The following is a 16862-nucleotide window of genomic DNA, read 5'->3' on the forward strand; positions in this document are numbered from 1 at the left end:
TGTAATTAGCGTAATATGGATTATTGTAATTTATAATATTCTTTATTAACAACTGAATGTAATTGTACTATGTGTATTATAGCAATAAAAAAATAAAATAAAATAAGTCTTGGGTACGGCCACACCGCACACGAATAAATTTCTGAACGATTTTTAGTCGGGATCGAAACCGAGGACTCTATAAACAGGCAAAAAAAACACACACACACACACAATAACAACAACAACTCAAAGCAGATCACGTCGAAGTTCATATCTCTCATGAAATCTGGTGCCTTCTCTGTCCAATACGTTTATACAAACATGTTTATTTTAATATCCGTTGGAGGACGACCTGGCACTTCACTCCACTTCCGGTTAATAAGTACGATTCACTTCCGGCCGGTGCTTTATTCAGGAAAGAAAGAAAAAACGCCTGTTGGATTTCGATCTTTTGTTTAGTTTCTCGCTGTTTCAGTGTTTCGTTTTGGCGTTTCGTTTCGCTGTTTACGTAGTAATGCCCTTTCAAACACGTGATGTCACATGACTAAACCTTGAGTAATACCCAGGCTGTCAGCAAGGGATCTGCTAGCGAGTGCCCATTGCAAAACCTTGCACATTTACTTTGGCTTTAGACCAAGACGAGTTAACACAAACGCTTTAACTTGATTGTTTTGGTGGAGATCTGAGGTAAGTGGACAACTCTCAATCGATTTGGCGTTATTTAGTTCAAATACGAACCTCCCTGTATCGGTCCCCGGTCGTTCGTGGTATAATCAGTTTTGAAAATCATCTGATGCTCGCCAATGGCTGAGCGTTGGCTAAAGTAATTATTGCTGAGCCTAGTATAGTCATTGCTGTGGCGAAGAGTAACACAAGACCTCTGCAGAATACGCCATCTAGCCCATGGCTCTTGTAACTTCGCTTTTCCATGGTCTGGTAACCAAAATTGTTTCAGTTTCTGATTCATTATAGACTACATCAATAAAACTGATTTTATTTCTCAAAAATATTAATTGTCGTTTCCCCCAAAATCTCTTAGTTACCTTTGGCCGTTAACATTCATTAAGTACTTCATACACAAACAATTGACTTCCTTTTATACATTAGTATAAAGTAAGTTACCCTCCTCCTTTTTTGAAGCAAGAAATTAATTAAGCCCCTTCTCATCCCACCTCCACAACCAAAACAAATGACAAACTGCATTTTTACTGTGCCAATGTGGTCACAACTGTGCACTCAGTACTTGCAAGCTTTGTACTGCTCACCTGTACTCAACTAGAATTGCAATAATAATGATTATAACACTTCTTTGATCAAAGTATGATACAAAAGAGGAGTTGACAACCTACCGTAATGATTCGATATAGCGCCCAGGGCGCTTATTTACTTTTGGCACCTCGAGGGAGGGCGCTTATTCGAGACAGGGCGCTAATTCGGGACAGGGCGCTTATTTCATTTTTTGAGAAACAACCAAATGTATCTAACAATAACAGAAACTGTAACAGTTAGAAATTGTTAAAAGTTCAGTTACTTTTAAAATAATTGTTCATTTTAGCAGTAAATATATACATGAACTGTACGGTGAACGGTCAGGAGTTTATCTAGTTGACGTCAATGACTTCAGTAGGGCCAGTTATCCACAATAGGGGTGCTTATAAGAATGGGGGCGCTAATTAGAATGGGGGCGCTTATTGGAATAGGGGCGCTTATTTACAAAAACACATTCGAAGGGGAGCTCTTATTTGGAACGGGGCGCTTATTGGAAGGAGGTTGCTAAATCGAATCATTACGGTACTGGTATTTTACTGATATTTATGGGACCCTCTCTATTACCACCCTCCTCCCCCACTCTCAAACATTCACCTCCCCCTCTACTATTCCCCCTGGGCTCAACTATGCCCCCTGGGTGTAAGATAAGATTTGTAGTATTTTATTGGTAAATGTAACAATTGATTTCAAATCTCTTCATAGATTTGCTTCACTCATGGCGGCTGTTGTAGAACATTTGAAAGCAATAACAGAGCTTACTCCATCTTCTAGTGAGGAGGATACAAAGATCACATACGATGCTTGGGCTTCGACTTACGAAGAGGTGAGCTGACTAATCTGCTACATCAGTATTGAAGATCATCTAGAAACAATCACACATGTGCATTATTAAAGAGGCACTGTTAGGGGAGCCTACCTTAAGTTTTAAACTAGTGCATATGCTAAACTGTGTCCTGTAATCCACAAGAACTGGCAATAATACATTTACCGGTAACTTTTCAGGAACTGGTGTTGAGTAGTCTCTGACCACTGTTCTAACCATTTCAATTATTTTCAGTTTAACTTCTTAGTTGTAGGAAACCTCACAATAACAGTTTTCTAACATGGAAAAACACCAGAAGTGCAATTTAAATACCCAAAAATAAACAAGGATGGTTTTGACTGGAAAAGATTAAGATGAATTACGAACGACACACTTGAAAAAAATTGCCTTTTTTTTAGTTGCGTTGTCCTTGACTAGCTCCTTTAAGAAATCTGCATGGCTCTTATACGTGCAGACATTACAATTTCTATTAAAAATAATAGTTTCACAGGGGTACAACTGCTGGGGATGAACACAATTAACAATTTGTATTTAACTGGACTTGGCAAAGTAAAAATTGTTTTCCCTGTTACTTTTGTTGTTGACCTTGTTAAATGTTGCTGGATGAACTACAGTGTCTAAAAAAAAAATAAATAAATCCTACTTAACTTTTCCGGTCCTTTTCAGAGATGGTCAGTTCAAATCAGATTTGAACAGATACCGTATTTATTAGATTAAACGCCGCCCTCGAATAAACGCCGCATTTTAGAGCAGAAATATTAATAAACGCCCCCCTCGAATAAACGCCGCATCATGATGCGGTGTTTATTCGTATTAGAGACTCAAAAAGCAAATTTATGCAGTAACTATCACGTTTGAGCAAGCCTAAAACAATTCTTTTCCTTGATGGAAACAATGTTTCAAGATATTGAAAATGACTTTTGAGACAAGTACTACAACATGTTCCTGTTTTCAAAGTTTAGATGTTCAGTTATGATGCTGTTGTTAGCAAAAAATAAATCGAATTTTAAATAAATGCTGCCCTCGAATAAATGCCGCACTGGAATCGCGAAAAATTTAATAAACGTCGCGGCGTTTATTCGAATAAATACGGTATGCAGATCATTGAAATTTGTTTGCATTAAAAATAGTGTGTACACCATTTCTACCGGTAGTTTAATTACACTATAACTGAAAATGTGATTTAATTTTTTGCGATAAACCATATTTAAGACAGATTCGATCACATGTTTTATCAGATTTAAATACCTTCAGCTGAAACAAGCCAATTTATTACCAATGCCTGTTATTTTTTTGTAGGATACAGTCAAACATGGTTACAAAGGTCATGTCCTATGTGTAGAGGCTTTCACCAAAGCCATGCAGTCTAAAGATGTGTTCCCAGATGCAAACAAGAACATCAAAATCCTTGACGCGGGTGCTGGCACTGGAATTATAGGAGAGATGTTGGTCAAACAAGGCTATACAAACATTGATGGCTTGGACATTTCACAGAAAATGTTAGCTGTAGCAGAAAGGAAGAAGGTTTACAAGCGGCTCATTTGTGCACCTTTGAGTGATGTTCGCATAGAGCAAATACAGACTGCCGAGTATGATGTCACGTTGTGTGCAGGCACCATTGTTTATGGGCAAGCAAAGCCTGTAGCACTGGATGAGTGCATTCGTCATGTAAGACCAGGTGAGCATGCTTTATCTTGCTGTCTGGGACAAGTGTTTTACTAAGTCTAATGGTTATCTGCAAGTTTCCCTTGAAAGGCTGTACCATAAACACTCTATTCAACCCCAGGGAGGAGGGGGCTTGTTTCCCTGGGGGGTGTACATGTATACTTCACCCATTTTGTCTTAAATGGGGTATCTTTGCATGGACCAATGTCAAACAGGATATATAGGCTTATATGCCTGTAGAGGTGTAACAAGCCAAATGTTCACAAATTCTTTCGTGTTACTGACTTACGTTGATTTTCGCATTAATACTTAGCTTAATTCACGATCACACCAGTGAGCTACTTGTTTATGTCTTAGACGGGGTATCAAAAATTGGCATTCTGTCTTAAACAGGGTAGGAATATCTGAGGTTTGGTTTGTGTCTTAAACAGGGTCAGGGTTTAGGAGGCTGAGCCGCCCCTCCCTACCCAAAATTATGTCTAGTACCCCCCCCCCCGGCTTATTTCCTTTCAAGACCTTTTAAGAGAGGGGAATGCTTCTTAGAGAAGAGGCCTTTTTTACCTTCATGTCAGTAGAGTAAATATACCAGAATGTGGAAGTGGATGAATAGCTTTAAGAGCATAATTGCATGTCTTTTTTTTTTGTCTAGGGAAGTGGCGGGGGGGGGGGCTTTTTTAAAAAAAAAATGAGCCGCCAAGGTGCAAGGGGAGGGAGAAGGGGCTTATTAGAGAGAAGGACCTGAAAGATAAGGGTCTTTTACAGAAATGCAAATTGTTTTGGATGTTGATTGTGTGATGAGGGAACTTGTCGAGAAGTACGTACTTTCAATAGAATGTAATAGTTGAATTAACATGACCTTAGCATTTCCGGACTTCTGCTCCAACGATTTTCCTGAAACTTGACTATGGTGTGTATTAAGTTAATATAAGCTGATTCCAAAAATTTAGCAAAAATATATCGGCATTTTTTTTTACTGGACGCGGTTTTGTCCAAAAAGTGGGGTACAGTTAAACGCCAGCAACATTAAAAATATTTTTCACCAGTGAAATCAAATTAAATCATATCATTACTAAATGATAGGCAAAAGTTTTCCCAAAATTTCATAGCTATCGCGACAAAGCCGAAAAAGTTATGACGCAAAGTTTGTCATGGACGAGTGCGCCTGGAATAACTAGGGGACCACCTTAATTAAGCAATATTTTTCGTTTGCAGGTGGCCTGTTTATCTTCTCCATTCGTGCGGACTCCTTCGACCCAGCAGAGCTTGGTTACAGCACTAAGTTTGAGGAGCTAGAGAAATCAGGGAAATGGAGCCTTGTGAACAGAGAACGGCGTGAGCTGTACACTGATCCTTCTGAGGAACGCTACAGAGACTGTTACTTGATCACTTACAAAGTGCTCAAAAACTAAACAACATTTTTCATTCATATCTTAATTGTAGTCACAATGTTTTATTGCAGTTGTCAGTTGTAACGTGGTCATTGGTTAACTGATTGTTTTTGTTTTTGTTGTTGTTTTTCACGTAAATCGTTTATTTCTAAGCGGAGTAACGGGGAATGGGGAATGAAGTGATTCCGGGGAATGAGAAATTGAAATGGGGAAACTAGAAATCGGAAATTAAAATTAAAAATAATTAATGAAACTCTTTCGTTTTCGTAGGATTGGAATTGCGCATTATTTTTAAGGATTATAGACAGGAAAAATTAAAGATTTTTCCTCTTGATTGCACGAGGTCGAGGAATGCAACTGGTTGTTGCGGTTAGACGCGTGACGGGAAACAGCGTAATGGCATAGCGAGAATTGGCGTCACAAGAGGTTTTCTTTTCTTTTTTTTTTTTAAAGTTCAGCAGACGTCGGTACCCAAATCTATTTTAACTTTTTTTATTTTCCCTATGATGATAATATTATACTATATTATATTAGGACGTAATAAACACACTTTTTCATAGACTTTCTTCAGTAGCGTTTCCTTTTTTCGTGTTTAGAATAATTGTATACCCAGCATATAAAGGAGGAAATGCTATCTCTGATTCGTAAAAAAAAAACATCGGAACCTTCCTTTTTCGGAGATTTGGGGATTTTTCTAATGGCGGTTTGGGACAGGCACTAGTTACGCACGTGCAGTGAGTTTTTCAAAGCAGGTGCTGGACCAAATGAAATCCCAATCCCTTGACCCGGTTTTGATAGAACGTAGACCTTTTCCGCATTACGCTTGGATGCCTGTAGTCCAGTCCCTGAACTCTCTCCCTATGAAGGGCGCGCAGAAGGGAGAGTACAGGGACTGGACTAGGATGCCCGCAAACAATGGTTTTAAGTCGATGGTCGGAGCTCGGGTGGATAATTTTCATGTTTATTGTATTTTTATCCACCACAACCTCAACTTGAAAACATTGTTCGTAGCCATTAGAAAGAATGCAGGAAAGGTTTATTAACAGACCAAAGCAAGAGTCTATTGAGACTGCTGACTTTTTTTACGATGACATTACTCGCCCAACCTTTTTTGCAGCACGATCAAATCAATTGGTTTTTTACATTTTCTGTTTTATTTACCCTCTCGTGCCCCCACCTTTTCCGCCTCACTTATTTCACTTTCGATTTGAATCACTCCCCCCCCCCCCCCCCCCTGCCATTTATTAGTGCAGAATGCACTATTGTGATGGTTTGTTGTGGATTTCGTCCGCTAATGCTATAACGCTATAGCCCGCTATGGTGTAAACTTTTTATAGCAAATTTGTTTATTAATATTAATTAATTAATTAGTCCTGTGAAAGGGGTAGGGAACACCAGCCATGCGTCCTAGGTAAAATGCGACTACATTTTCCTTAGTTTCATATGTGTTTCAAAAAATGCTCTGATCTCTTTGTGGTACTGCTCTTTCTAGAACAAAGTTCTTCGAACTAAACGCATGCGCTACGAAAGCCGTGGAGGGACTTCAGACTTAAGAATTTAGAGACTTTCGCCTTCGCTTGATTTCCGCTGACTTCTTAGTCGTTGTGTTGTTAGATGAGGCAGATTATATCCACTATTTAAAGCATATTAAATGGATGAAGAGGTAAGCAAAAGCTCATTACAGTTGTAATTTTCAGACGATTCTTTGATTTGGTTACTGGAAAAAAAAGGAAAAAAAATTACCGCATTCTTATAAAAGAAGCCGGACATCGGTAAAGTGAACAGAATTTGGAATTCAATGCTGCTTTTACTAATACATTCAGCTGAAATCTGAATTTGTGGTATTTCATTCGCAACAGATATACAACACGCTGCAGTTTGGGCGACATTGTTACGAATTCAAGGTATCAAAGCAATAACTAATTTACTACATGCTCTTGGCGCAAATCCATTCAGATTTCAGCTGAATGTATGTAAAAACAGCATTGAATTCCATATTCTGTTCACTTAACCGATGTGCATGTCCGGCTTCTTTTACAATAATAACAAAATCAAAGAATCGTGTGAAATTTCCAGCTGTAATGAGCCTTTGCTTAGCTCTTCATCCATCGAGGCTGAAATTTGCGAATTTTTAAGAATACCGTAAATGATCTAATAAACGCCCGGGGCGTCTAATAAATTTTAGGGGCCCTAGGGGAGGCGTTAAATAGATACGAGGCGTTTGTTAGAGAGAGGCGAACAACGTCAACAAATCAAATAGGATGCATAGTTCGCTCTCGGAGTAAAGGTGGATTTCCACTGTCGCGTTTTTGTTTACGTACGTTAACGCGCGTAAAAATTATAAACGTACGTTAAATGAAATTTTACGCGCGATTACGTGCGTCGAATTTACGTTGTCCAATTTCCAATGCCACGTTTTTTTTCCAGGTATTTACGCACGTGACGCGCACGTTTACGCACGTAGCGATTTTGGGGGTTTTGAAAAAAGTTGAACCGAGTTCAACTTTTTTCGCGGCTGTCTGCGGTTACGCAACGATTTACCCAATCATACTTTTGGATTTCGTCACATGACACCACTTACCATGTGGAAAACCATTTTGTTTTAAATCGCCCATCGATTTACTTGGGAAAACATTCAGATGTAGAAACACTTCTCATCGAGAAAGGCTACAGAACCAAATTACACGAACGCAGTAGTGAAAGAAAACGCCTGGCGTCAGGTCACGTAGGCTTTGAACCAGGAATCCGGGAAGGTCGCCTCAAATCTTCTTTTACTTGATGGTGTCTTTCGGAAGTATTTATAAAATGCCTCTTGGTCATATTCACGCATTTCTTTTTCTAGCGTGTGGTACAAAGTGTTTTCATGGCAGCCATGTTGGAAGAGTCAAACAACAAGATATTTGCATAAAAATGTAAATGATTTTTTCCCAAAGGAAAAACAATTTATTGTTTCACTCCTCCAATATGGCCGACAATCACGCACTCTATTCATCAACTTGATAATTCAGTATGGCGGGCATTTACGCACGTTCAACGCGCGTAAAAAGGAAACGCTTTTTATTACTTTTTACGCGACAGTGGAAATTTGCCTACGTATCTTTTATTACGCACGTTTTACGTACGTAAATATTTACGCGTCAGTGGAAATCCACCTTAAGATACAAAACAGTATTTGTGAGTAGGAGACTAATCTAATCTGTGCTAATGCAAAGTCTAGAGATGTCGTCCATAGTTCGATATCGACGTTTTAATCGTCATTGGGGTCAACCATGTTGGCGTTGTTGGCCTTTTCGATGTCCGAGTCAAGCAAGAAACTAACTATATTGCGTGATTTTCCTGTATTAGACACAGGACGTTTATAAGAGAGGGGCGTCTAATACAAACTTTACACTTCAGGGGGGGCGTTTATTAGATACAAGGCCTTTATTTGAGAGTTGGCGTTTATTAGATCATTTACGGTATTTTAAGAATAAACCTGAGGTTGAGATTTTGAAAAGAATATAGTTTTGAGTTGAAAATTTGTAAATACAAATATGTTTTTAGTTGAATTAAAATCAGGTATATCCATTTCCGTCACTGGATCTCTGTGAGGAATGCTTTGTTTAAAAAAGCAAAAACTGCCAAGTGATGACTGACGCGACATCTTGATCTTGCTGGCTGCAACGAAAAGCAATGGTACATGATATGTGCACAATATAACACGATACAGATCTGGACACCAAACACTTGTAATTGATACTCCGATACATGCTTAAACAGAAATGTCAAACGGTATTATCTAAGCATGTTCATAAGAATATTTTCAGCGTAAAATCGGATGAAAAATATTTTTTTCTTTGTTCGTGAGCGGGCGGTATTCTACAAATCCTGCGATCTGATTGGTTTCGGGAGCAGGCGGTATTCTCCAATCCGGCCCGCTCACAGCGGGCGGTATCCGTTGCGAGATGAATCGTCGAGTGTACTTTCCGCGCGAAATCATTTTTTACAATAACTGAGCGAATTCTCGTGCGCTGATTGGCTAATTTTCATTGTCAATAAGAGTACAGACGCATAAAACTCGTAGCTGACGCAATCAGCGAAGGTTTTGTCAAACTTTTCAGCACTGATTTTTATAAAATAATTAAGATAGTACGCGCGCTCTCATTGGTCGATAGGTGAGTTTAGATGAGAGTATGTAAACACGGTTGTGACGTCACGCTTTCTGTGTTGCCAAAAAGACTTTACCAAATTTTGATATGTATTCCGGCTTTCTCTTCCTACATTAGCTCGAGGAAAAAAAAAAAGAAAAGAAAGAAGAACCACAGCGCTTTGCCTGCTTCGATGATCGTGAGGAAGACGAGCTCGTGGAGGGAGCTCAAGCGAACGACAAAATATGCAACAAAATACGCAGTAAACAGTTTTCAAATGCATTTTTGCATTTAAGTACTACAATAAAATTCCCTATAAGACATTCTTTATTAGAAAAAATTATAGGTCAAAGCAAACGAAAGTATATGCTACAAATTAATCTTAAATATCAAACTTTGCACGACCGATCGGTTGCCGTCTTTAGCAGGCAAATCTGCTTAAAATGTATTTTCTCTGAGACTTTCTCAGCGTAAAAATTCTACTGTTACATTGGCAATAATAGTCATGAACTTCTTTCATTCAAAATGGGCTTGGGGAAGAGGAAAGAATGGAAATATTTGTCAAAAAACCAAAGCAGAATTTGATGTCAATTTAAGGTTTAGTCTACGCTTGAAGCACATTACAAAGACGGAGGAAACGACAATTTACCGTACAATAAATGCATACCATTGCTACCGACCTCGCTAGATCCGCTGCTTGTGCTATGATTCCTAATTATCCTGCAAAACTTCACAAGGCATGATGAGACTTTTTAACCGTGTTATCGTTCAGGCAAGTTCACTTCACTTTCAAGAGCAATTAAGCACAGTGACATTCATTTCCAGCTTAAATAAACTCCTCATCTTGAAGTTTTTTCTTTACAGAGCCGTATTTTTTAGCATTTCTTTTAGTTTTTTCCCAACTTTCCGTATTTTTCTGCAAGATTTACGTGGAATCGCTTTCGTCGACACGGCGCTACTTGCCACAAATTTTAGTTGAACTCTTATAACACGAATTTTGATTGGTTCATGGTTGTCAAATGCGTGTTTTGAGAAAATCTATTTCAATCAAGAAGTAAATAAATCAAATCCCCTTCATTTACCGAATCATTTTTGAAAAAATATTTTATAAAAGCAATAGAGGAGCTGTCCATCTAGTTTGGGGATAAATTTCAATAAGATTTCTAAACCAAATCAACCACCCTTTTCCATGGTATACACTCTTATAAACCATAGAAATGACGCCATAAAATGTTTAGAACTTTTCAGTCAAATCTCTTGCCAACGGCTCATTATTCCATCTGAGTTTTGGGTCATTTCTGTGTTGTACAAGAGTGTAAAACATGGAGATGCGGTCGATGACTAATTGGAGCGGGTTCAAAGTCACATCATGACAGAGGTCATAACAGCTTGAAAAAAAGTCTTGGAGAAGCAATGCTGTAGTAGTAGTTGTAGTAGGTCTCTTTAAAGGATGAGTTATTGTAATGGTCTCATGACACAAAGATAGAATCTCCAGACGAGGAAATAGCTTCCGCATCCTCTGGGACTATTGCCCTTATGCTTTGTCTACCCCTTTTCATTTCTTTCGCAAGCTCTCGACTGGCAGCTTTGGCAACTTCGCCACAGAAAAAATTACAAATGTGCAACTGGCAGCTGAACAAATTCGCCAAAGCTCTACGTCAGTATTTGACGATGTTTGCTCGGTTCCAAAGTGACTGTTGGATAAGCTCTCTTTAATGTCTCTAATGTTGCTAATGCAGTTTTGAATGCTGAGGGAAGGTGAACAGTTCAAGAAAATATGTAATTTGACAAATATCAATAAATTGTCAGCACGGGGAGTCAGAGAGTGTTTTGCAAGAAGAAGAAAACGGCATCAGCTGCGCAGCATCAGAAGTATTCGGAGTTTCCTAACAAAAAACAACAATAAAGCAAGTCTCAGCCGTTTTATTGCCGTTAACGGAAGCCGAAAAATTGCAGCCAGAAGCTAGACGACAAAGAGCCAGTGAAGATAGAAGTGTTTATAATATAATGTAAGCAAGATGAGGCAGATGGTCGCTAATTTCTGCCATGTCCCACATGCATTTCACATAGGCTAATAAGACCATAGCTCCTTTATAATTTTAAGACGCTAAAGGTTTTTCGTTAAACGTGGAATCAGAAACCACAGAAATCTTATGGCAACAACAGAGTTGTTAACGCTTTTCGTCGGGGCGCCTGCAAGGCTGTCGTTGGAATGCGCGTATAAACTGTATTTACCTTTGCCTAAAAAGGAAAGGCACTAATTTTAAAACTAGCAAATAAGTGAAAAAAAAGCCGCAAAACCTTTACCAGGCTAGGTAGGGCGTGGAAACTCTTATTAAAAGGTTAACGGCTTTGAACGCCAAATTTATGCTGCTACGTCATTAAAATTCTAAATCCAGAATCGCGAGACCCTGACTTTTTATCCTTCACTGGCTGTAAGACGTCCTTAATATATATCTTATTGAAGGTTTTCAGCTCGATAGCATCCGCCGTCTTAAAGATAAAACATTTTGAATTTCGGAGTTTTGCGCCACACGACATCAAGATGGCCGCCTGAAGGCTGTCACGTATGCTTAAAAAAAGCCTTATCTCGTTTTTTTAAACAATCTGAACAGTTGAGGTTTTAAGAGAAGTGTTTATGTTTATGTTTACGTGTTCATGAAGGTGAACTGACCGCTTTTTATAGCAGAAGTGAATGCCAGATGTTTTCATTGATTTCCGGCGGCCATCTTGGTGCCCCGTCACACGGAATCAAACATGGCGTTTCCATACTGTGCTCTCCTACGAAAGCCGAGGAGGGACATCAGATTTCAGACTTCGGACTTTTTACTTCAGACTTCAGACTTCAGACTTCGGACTTCAGACTTCATACTTCGGACTTTAGACTTCAGACTTCAGACTTCAGACTTCAGCTTTCAGACTTCAGACTTCAGGCTTCAGACTTCAGACTTCAGACTTCAGACTTCAGACTTCCGACTTCAGACTTCAGACTTCAGACTTCAGACTTCAGACTTCAGACTTCAGACTTCGCTTGATTTCCACTGACCTCCGAGTTGTTGAGTTGTTAGATCAGGCAGCTGATCCACTATTTAAAGTCAGATCCGCTATCTAAAAAGTCGGCGTAACGGCAGAACGAGAATCGGCGTAACGAGATGTTTTTTCTGTTTTTTTTTTTTTTTTTTAACAACTTAATTAATTTATTGCTATGAACAAAATTAAATCAATAAATTCCCACCTTGGAGACCTGCAGACAGCGGTACCTGGAACCATTTTTTTTTCTTTATTCACACACAATAGGCCGCAATATCGTTTACGGCTTATACATGACCTCTGGACTTAATTACGTAAAACTGGACAGACAAACAAACAAACAAACAAACAAACAGTAAATATATTTCACAAAAAAAAAGGGCATGCATATCTTCTTAATCCTTCTAGATCGATCTAGAGCCAGGATTTCGATTTTATTTCGAGTGAGGATTTCAGGGAGAAGCTCAGTAGCGCGACTGCCCTTTGGACTTTCTCGCCCCGATCGAGACAATGAAACGTACAAAGCCGAAGCAAGTCAATGAAGCCGTTGGAAAAAAATAGAAGGGCCTGAAAAGTTACTGATTTCGTAAGAATAAGAAAGAAAGAAAATGAAAAGCCCACAACAAGGGGTATTTTCAGTTGGTCACCCATCCAAGTACTAATCCCGCCCAACAGGTCTTATTAATAACTTCGGCGATCGGACAAGAACCGTTGCTTTCCTTGTGGTAGCTAATAAAAGTTAAGTCCAGTTTTAGCAAGAAAGTGCCAAATTGTCCAAAAGATCCATTTAAACCAGGAATTTCTTTTTCTCTATTTGCATAACTCTTATAACCCTTTGTCTTGTGTGACAGTCCGGAGATCATGTATAAGCTTAAGTCATAAACGATATTGCGGCCTATTGTGTGTAAAAATAAGGGGAAAAATGGTTCCAGGTAAGTGAGAATTAATTAATTTAATTTTGATCATAGCAATAAATTAATTAAGTTATTTAAAAAACTCTCGTTACGCCGATTCTCGTTCTACCGTTCCGCCGTTACGCCGACTACTAACAACCGGATCTGACTTTTTAGATAGTGAATCTGACTTTAAATAGTGGATCTGCCTGATCTAACAACTCAACAACTCGGAGGTCAGCGGAAATCAAGCGAAGGCGAAAGTCTCTGAAAGTCTGAAGTCTAAGGTTAAGTCTGAAGTCTGAAGTCTGAAGTCTGAAGTCTGAAGTCTGAAGTCTGAAGTCTGAAGTCTGAAGTCTGAAGTTTGAAGTCTGAAATCTGATGTCCCTCCTCGGCTTTCGTAGCTCTCCAAATTTGTGTGGAACATTTTAACCAATAACTCGAGTACGGAATACCGTACAGACCTGAGACTTCGACACGAAGAATATCTAGTAATTTTCCACAACCTGTAATATTTTTGATTTTTTTGACTCAATAGCTTTGGATTTATTTTTTTGCAGCGCGTGACAGTATGGTTACTTGCGTGACAGTGAAAACCAGCAATTCTGTACTTAAACGGGAGAGGCTGCAGTGTGGAGGCCCCTTAAACCTGTGCTCATGCAACCGAAATAGAAACTGATCTGTTCTAGATGACTTTGCTTGGCTAATTGAATTAGGTGCGAAGACGTGGTAGACTGCCCAACTGTGAAGTTCGACCAGTTTTTTCTAGACCAATATTGTAAAGGCAAAAAGTTTCAATATATAAGATGTGATTAATTTCATCTTTCCTACATTATCAGGAATATGTCTATTGTGAAAGATAATTTACAAATTTAAGATAAACGGATGCAAAAGTTTAATGTTATCCCAAGAAAAAATAACACCAAACAGTCAAAGTCTTCCTCAGTATTCGTAAAAAAATGCTTACCTTTAATGATCACGTGACAGATCATGTGACTTTTAAAAGAAGCAAATAAACTTATATTGAGTCTCTAGAATACGATTTAAGATATTATAAAGCTTGTGGAATTTTTTTGTTATTTTTACCAGGTTCTTTTTCAACAGTTAAGCCTTAGCCTCGTTTCCATGCTAAGAGAAAACTTTTAAAGGGACATGGTCAGCGTTCACGTTTTGAAAAAAGTCCACCTTAACCCGAAATCAAAATACGCATAGAGAACCTTCAGAAATCTGCTTCAATCTTCTCAGTGTTTTTTTTTTCTTCTAAATTTTCCCAATTAGTGAAACACTAAGAAGATTGAAGCAGATTTCTACTGATAAAGTAGAAATCCTGATAAAGTGAGAATCCTACTGATAAAGACCCTCAAAAGTGCAATTTCACAGCACCAACATTTTGACATTTTATTAAAGAGAATGCGCCAATTTTCACTCTTTGCTAAATATATAAACGCACTTGTCTCTAACGACACATTCCTATCACTCTAGTCTCCCGAGATTTTACGTGCTTAAGATTTGACCAATCACGAAAGGTTATTTGCGATATTTAATTTTGCACATTGCTATCTATTTCATCTTGAAAGTGCTTCAGCCTGGATTGCTTTTTATTGTACATTTTAAAAATACGAGCGGGCTTTAAAAAAATGTAGGCCCGGGCCTACGGGCTTATAGGCTAGCTACGCCTCTAGCTGTTGAAATAAAAAGACGGATTTTTTTGCAAAATCGAAATTCTATGTACGGAGAGATCGAAATTGGGAGATCGTTTAAATGAACTCTTAACAGCGTTTAAAGATTTTGAAAGCAGTAAAACAGAGTTTTATTTGCGATCGCAGTCGTAGGAAATAATATCCTTTCCATCAAACTGATACAGCTTCATTTAGTCCCCAATGCAGTTACAAGCGTTGTGTCCAATCCCCGAAAAGAAAGGAGGGGGGGGGGGGGGGCACTCAAAAATTTTTATACGGGGAGTTTCCGCCCCGACGTCCAAGCACATTCCCATTATATACCATTTTTTACAGAAAAGGTATCCCATTTATATACCTTCGATAGAAAAAGGGTGCCCCTTTTTTCCATTTAAATAAGTACTTAAATGAATCTGCTATTCGGTGCGTTTGTTTGAAAGATTTTGGAAGGCCCTTTCAAAACCTAAATTACAATTGTTACGCCGCAAAATGTAATAATCGCCGCAAAATGTAATACTAACGCAAAATGTAATAACAATGGTCGCAAAATGTAATAATAACGCAAAATGTAATAAAATTGACGCAAAATGTAATAAAGTTGTTAACGTAAAATGTAATAACTTTTTAACGCGAAATGTAATAAATTTTCTAACGTATTATGTAATAACGCAAAATGTAATAACTTAAAATTATATTTATGTCGAAATCGTTTTACCAAGCTCAGATACATTAATGTTTTTTTGAGTTTAAGATTATAGATGTACATGCAACTGCTTTGCTTTAACAAAGCGTAAGATAAATTAAAAGGGAAACAAGGGTCTAGAAAAATTTTACCTTAAATGAAAGCCCATGCGTTCAGGACTTCAAAAATAGTTGTTGTTTGGTGAAGCGCCGCCTTGAATTTTAGCAAGGGGGCTTTGAAATCGTTCAAAATCGCCGCTTTCGAACACCGACGGCCGCCATCTTGAATGACGTAGGCTAGACGTAGCATTAGTCAAAGCTGGTTTTGCAATGACCCAGATCTTCGGTGCAAAAGTAATATCTAATAAAGCCCAGAATATTATGGTTCGCTGCCTGGATGCTGGCTGTAGCAACACATACAAAAAGCTAAGGGATGGGTCACCCTTCACAAGTTCCTGAGGGTGAAAAAAATCGAAAACGCGGCACGCCAAGACATAACGAGAGGGTAAATGCGGTAAATGACCGAAGCGCGGGAACTGTTTTCTCTGATCTGATCATTTTACACTAATTATAAAATGACTACGAGCAAGATTTCCAGGTACGTAAATTGTTTACATGTAATTTATATTTTGCATCCTCATGAAAGGTAGTGTGCGATATTCCGAGTTTATAACATTTATTTTTAAGTGGATATGCTAAATTTGTTTCTGAAATCAGCGCGAATTTTCTGACCGTAAAATAAAGCGGCGATGTAATTGTTATCGATTTGTTCACGAAAAAAGCCACAGCACACACAATCAGCCAGTGTTTTATTTTATTTTGTCTCAGGAATAGTTGCTAAATTTAAGGAATCCTCCCATCTCGTAGGGATATTACACTGTTTATTGTTATCACCGCCTTTCTGATCCTTGTGTCACGCAGTTGATATTACCAATATTACTGACTGGTACATGTACTTCCTTACAGACGGAGCTACTTGGAACAAAAGGAAAAAAACCGCCACTAAGGGAGGAAGCTATTCCTACCATTTTCAGCTACACTTCTGAAAATAGAGTCCGTCAAGCTAGTATTGAGCTAGCAATCGTTTTAAAAATCAGGCACATATCACTGAACATGAGCGACCATGAGCCGATCGGCGAATGGTTTGCGATGGCTTTATTTATATTTTTCACGTAGAATAACAAACCTCTGACGCTCGGGATGGTAGAGTCGCAACGTTTTACGTTTACGAAAACTGCAAGACAAGAAGAAAATAAAGACAATTTAGACTCTGATCGGGCGAAAATATTTCCCTGGAAATATTTATACTCAGGTGAAATCAAAACACA

At 38.5% G+C, this 16862-nt stretch overlaps 1 protein-coding gene across 1 annotated transcript; it reads left to right on the top strand.

Annotated features, from left to right (window-relative positions):
- Positions 1-399: 399 nt before the first annotated feature.
- LOC144638445 (methyltransferase-like protein 27) lies at positions 400-5688 on the top strand. The gene is made up of 4 exons (XM_078497643.1): positions 400-669; positions 1954-2074; positions 3374-3752; positions 4952-5688. Exons 2-4 carry the CDS (start codon positions 1967-1969, stop codon positions 5146-5148), a joined length of 684 nt encoding a protein of 227 aa, XP_078353769.1. The 5' UTR covers positions 400-669; positions 1954-1966; the 3' UTR covers positions 5149-5688.
- Positions 5689-16862: the final 11174 nt, after the last annotated feature.

The sequence above is a fragment of the Oculina patagonica genome, chromosome 14 (genome assembly GCF_052425735.1).
Source record: "Oculina patagonica isolate OP01 chromosome 14, crgOcupat, whole genome shotgun sequence".
In the NCBI taxonomy this organism is placed as follows: domain Eukaryota; kingdom Metazoa; phylum Cnidaria; class Anthozoa; order Scleractinia; family Oculinidae; genus Oculina; species Oculina patagonica.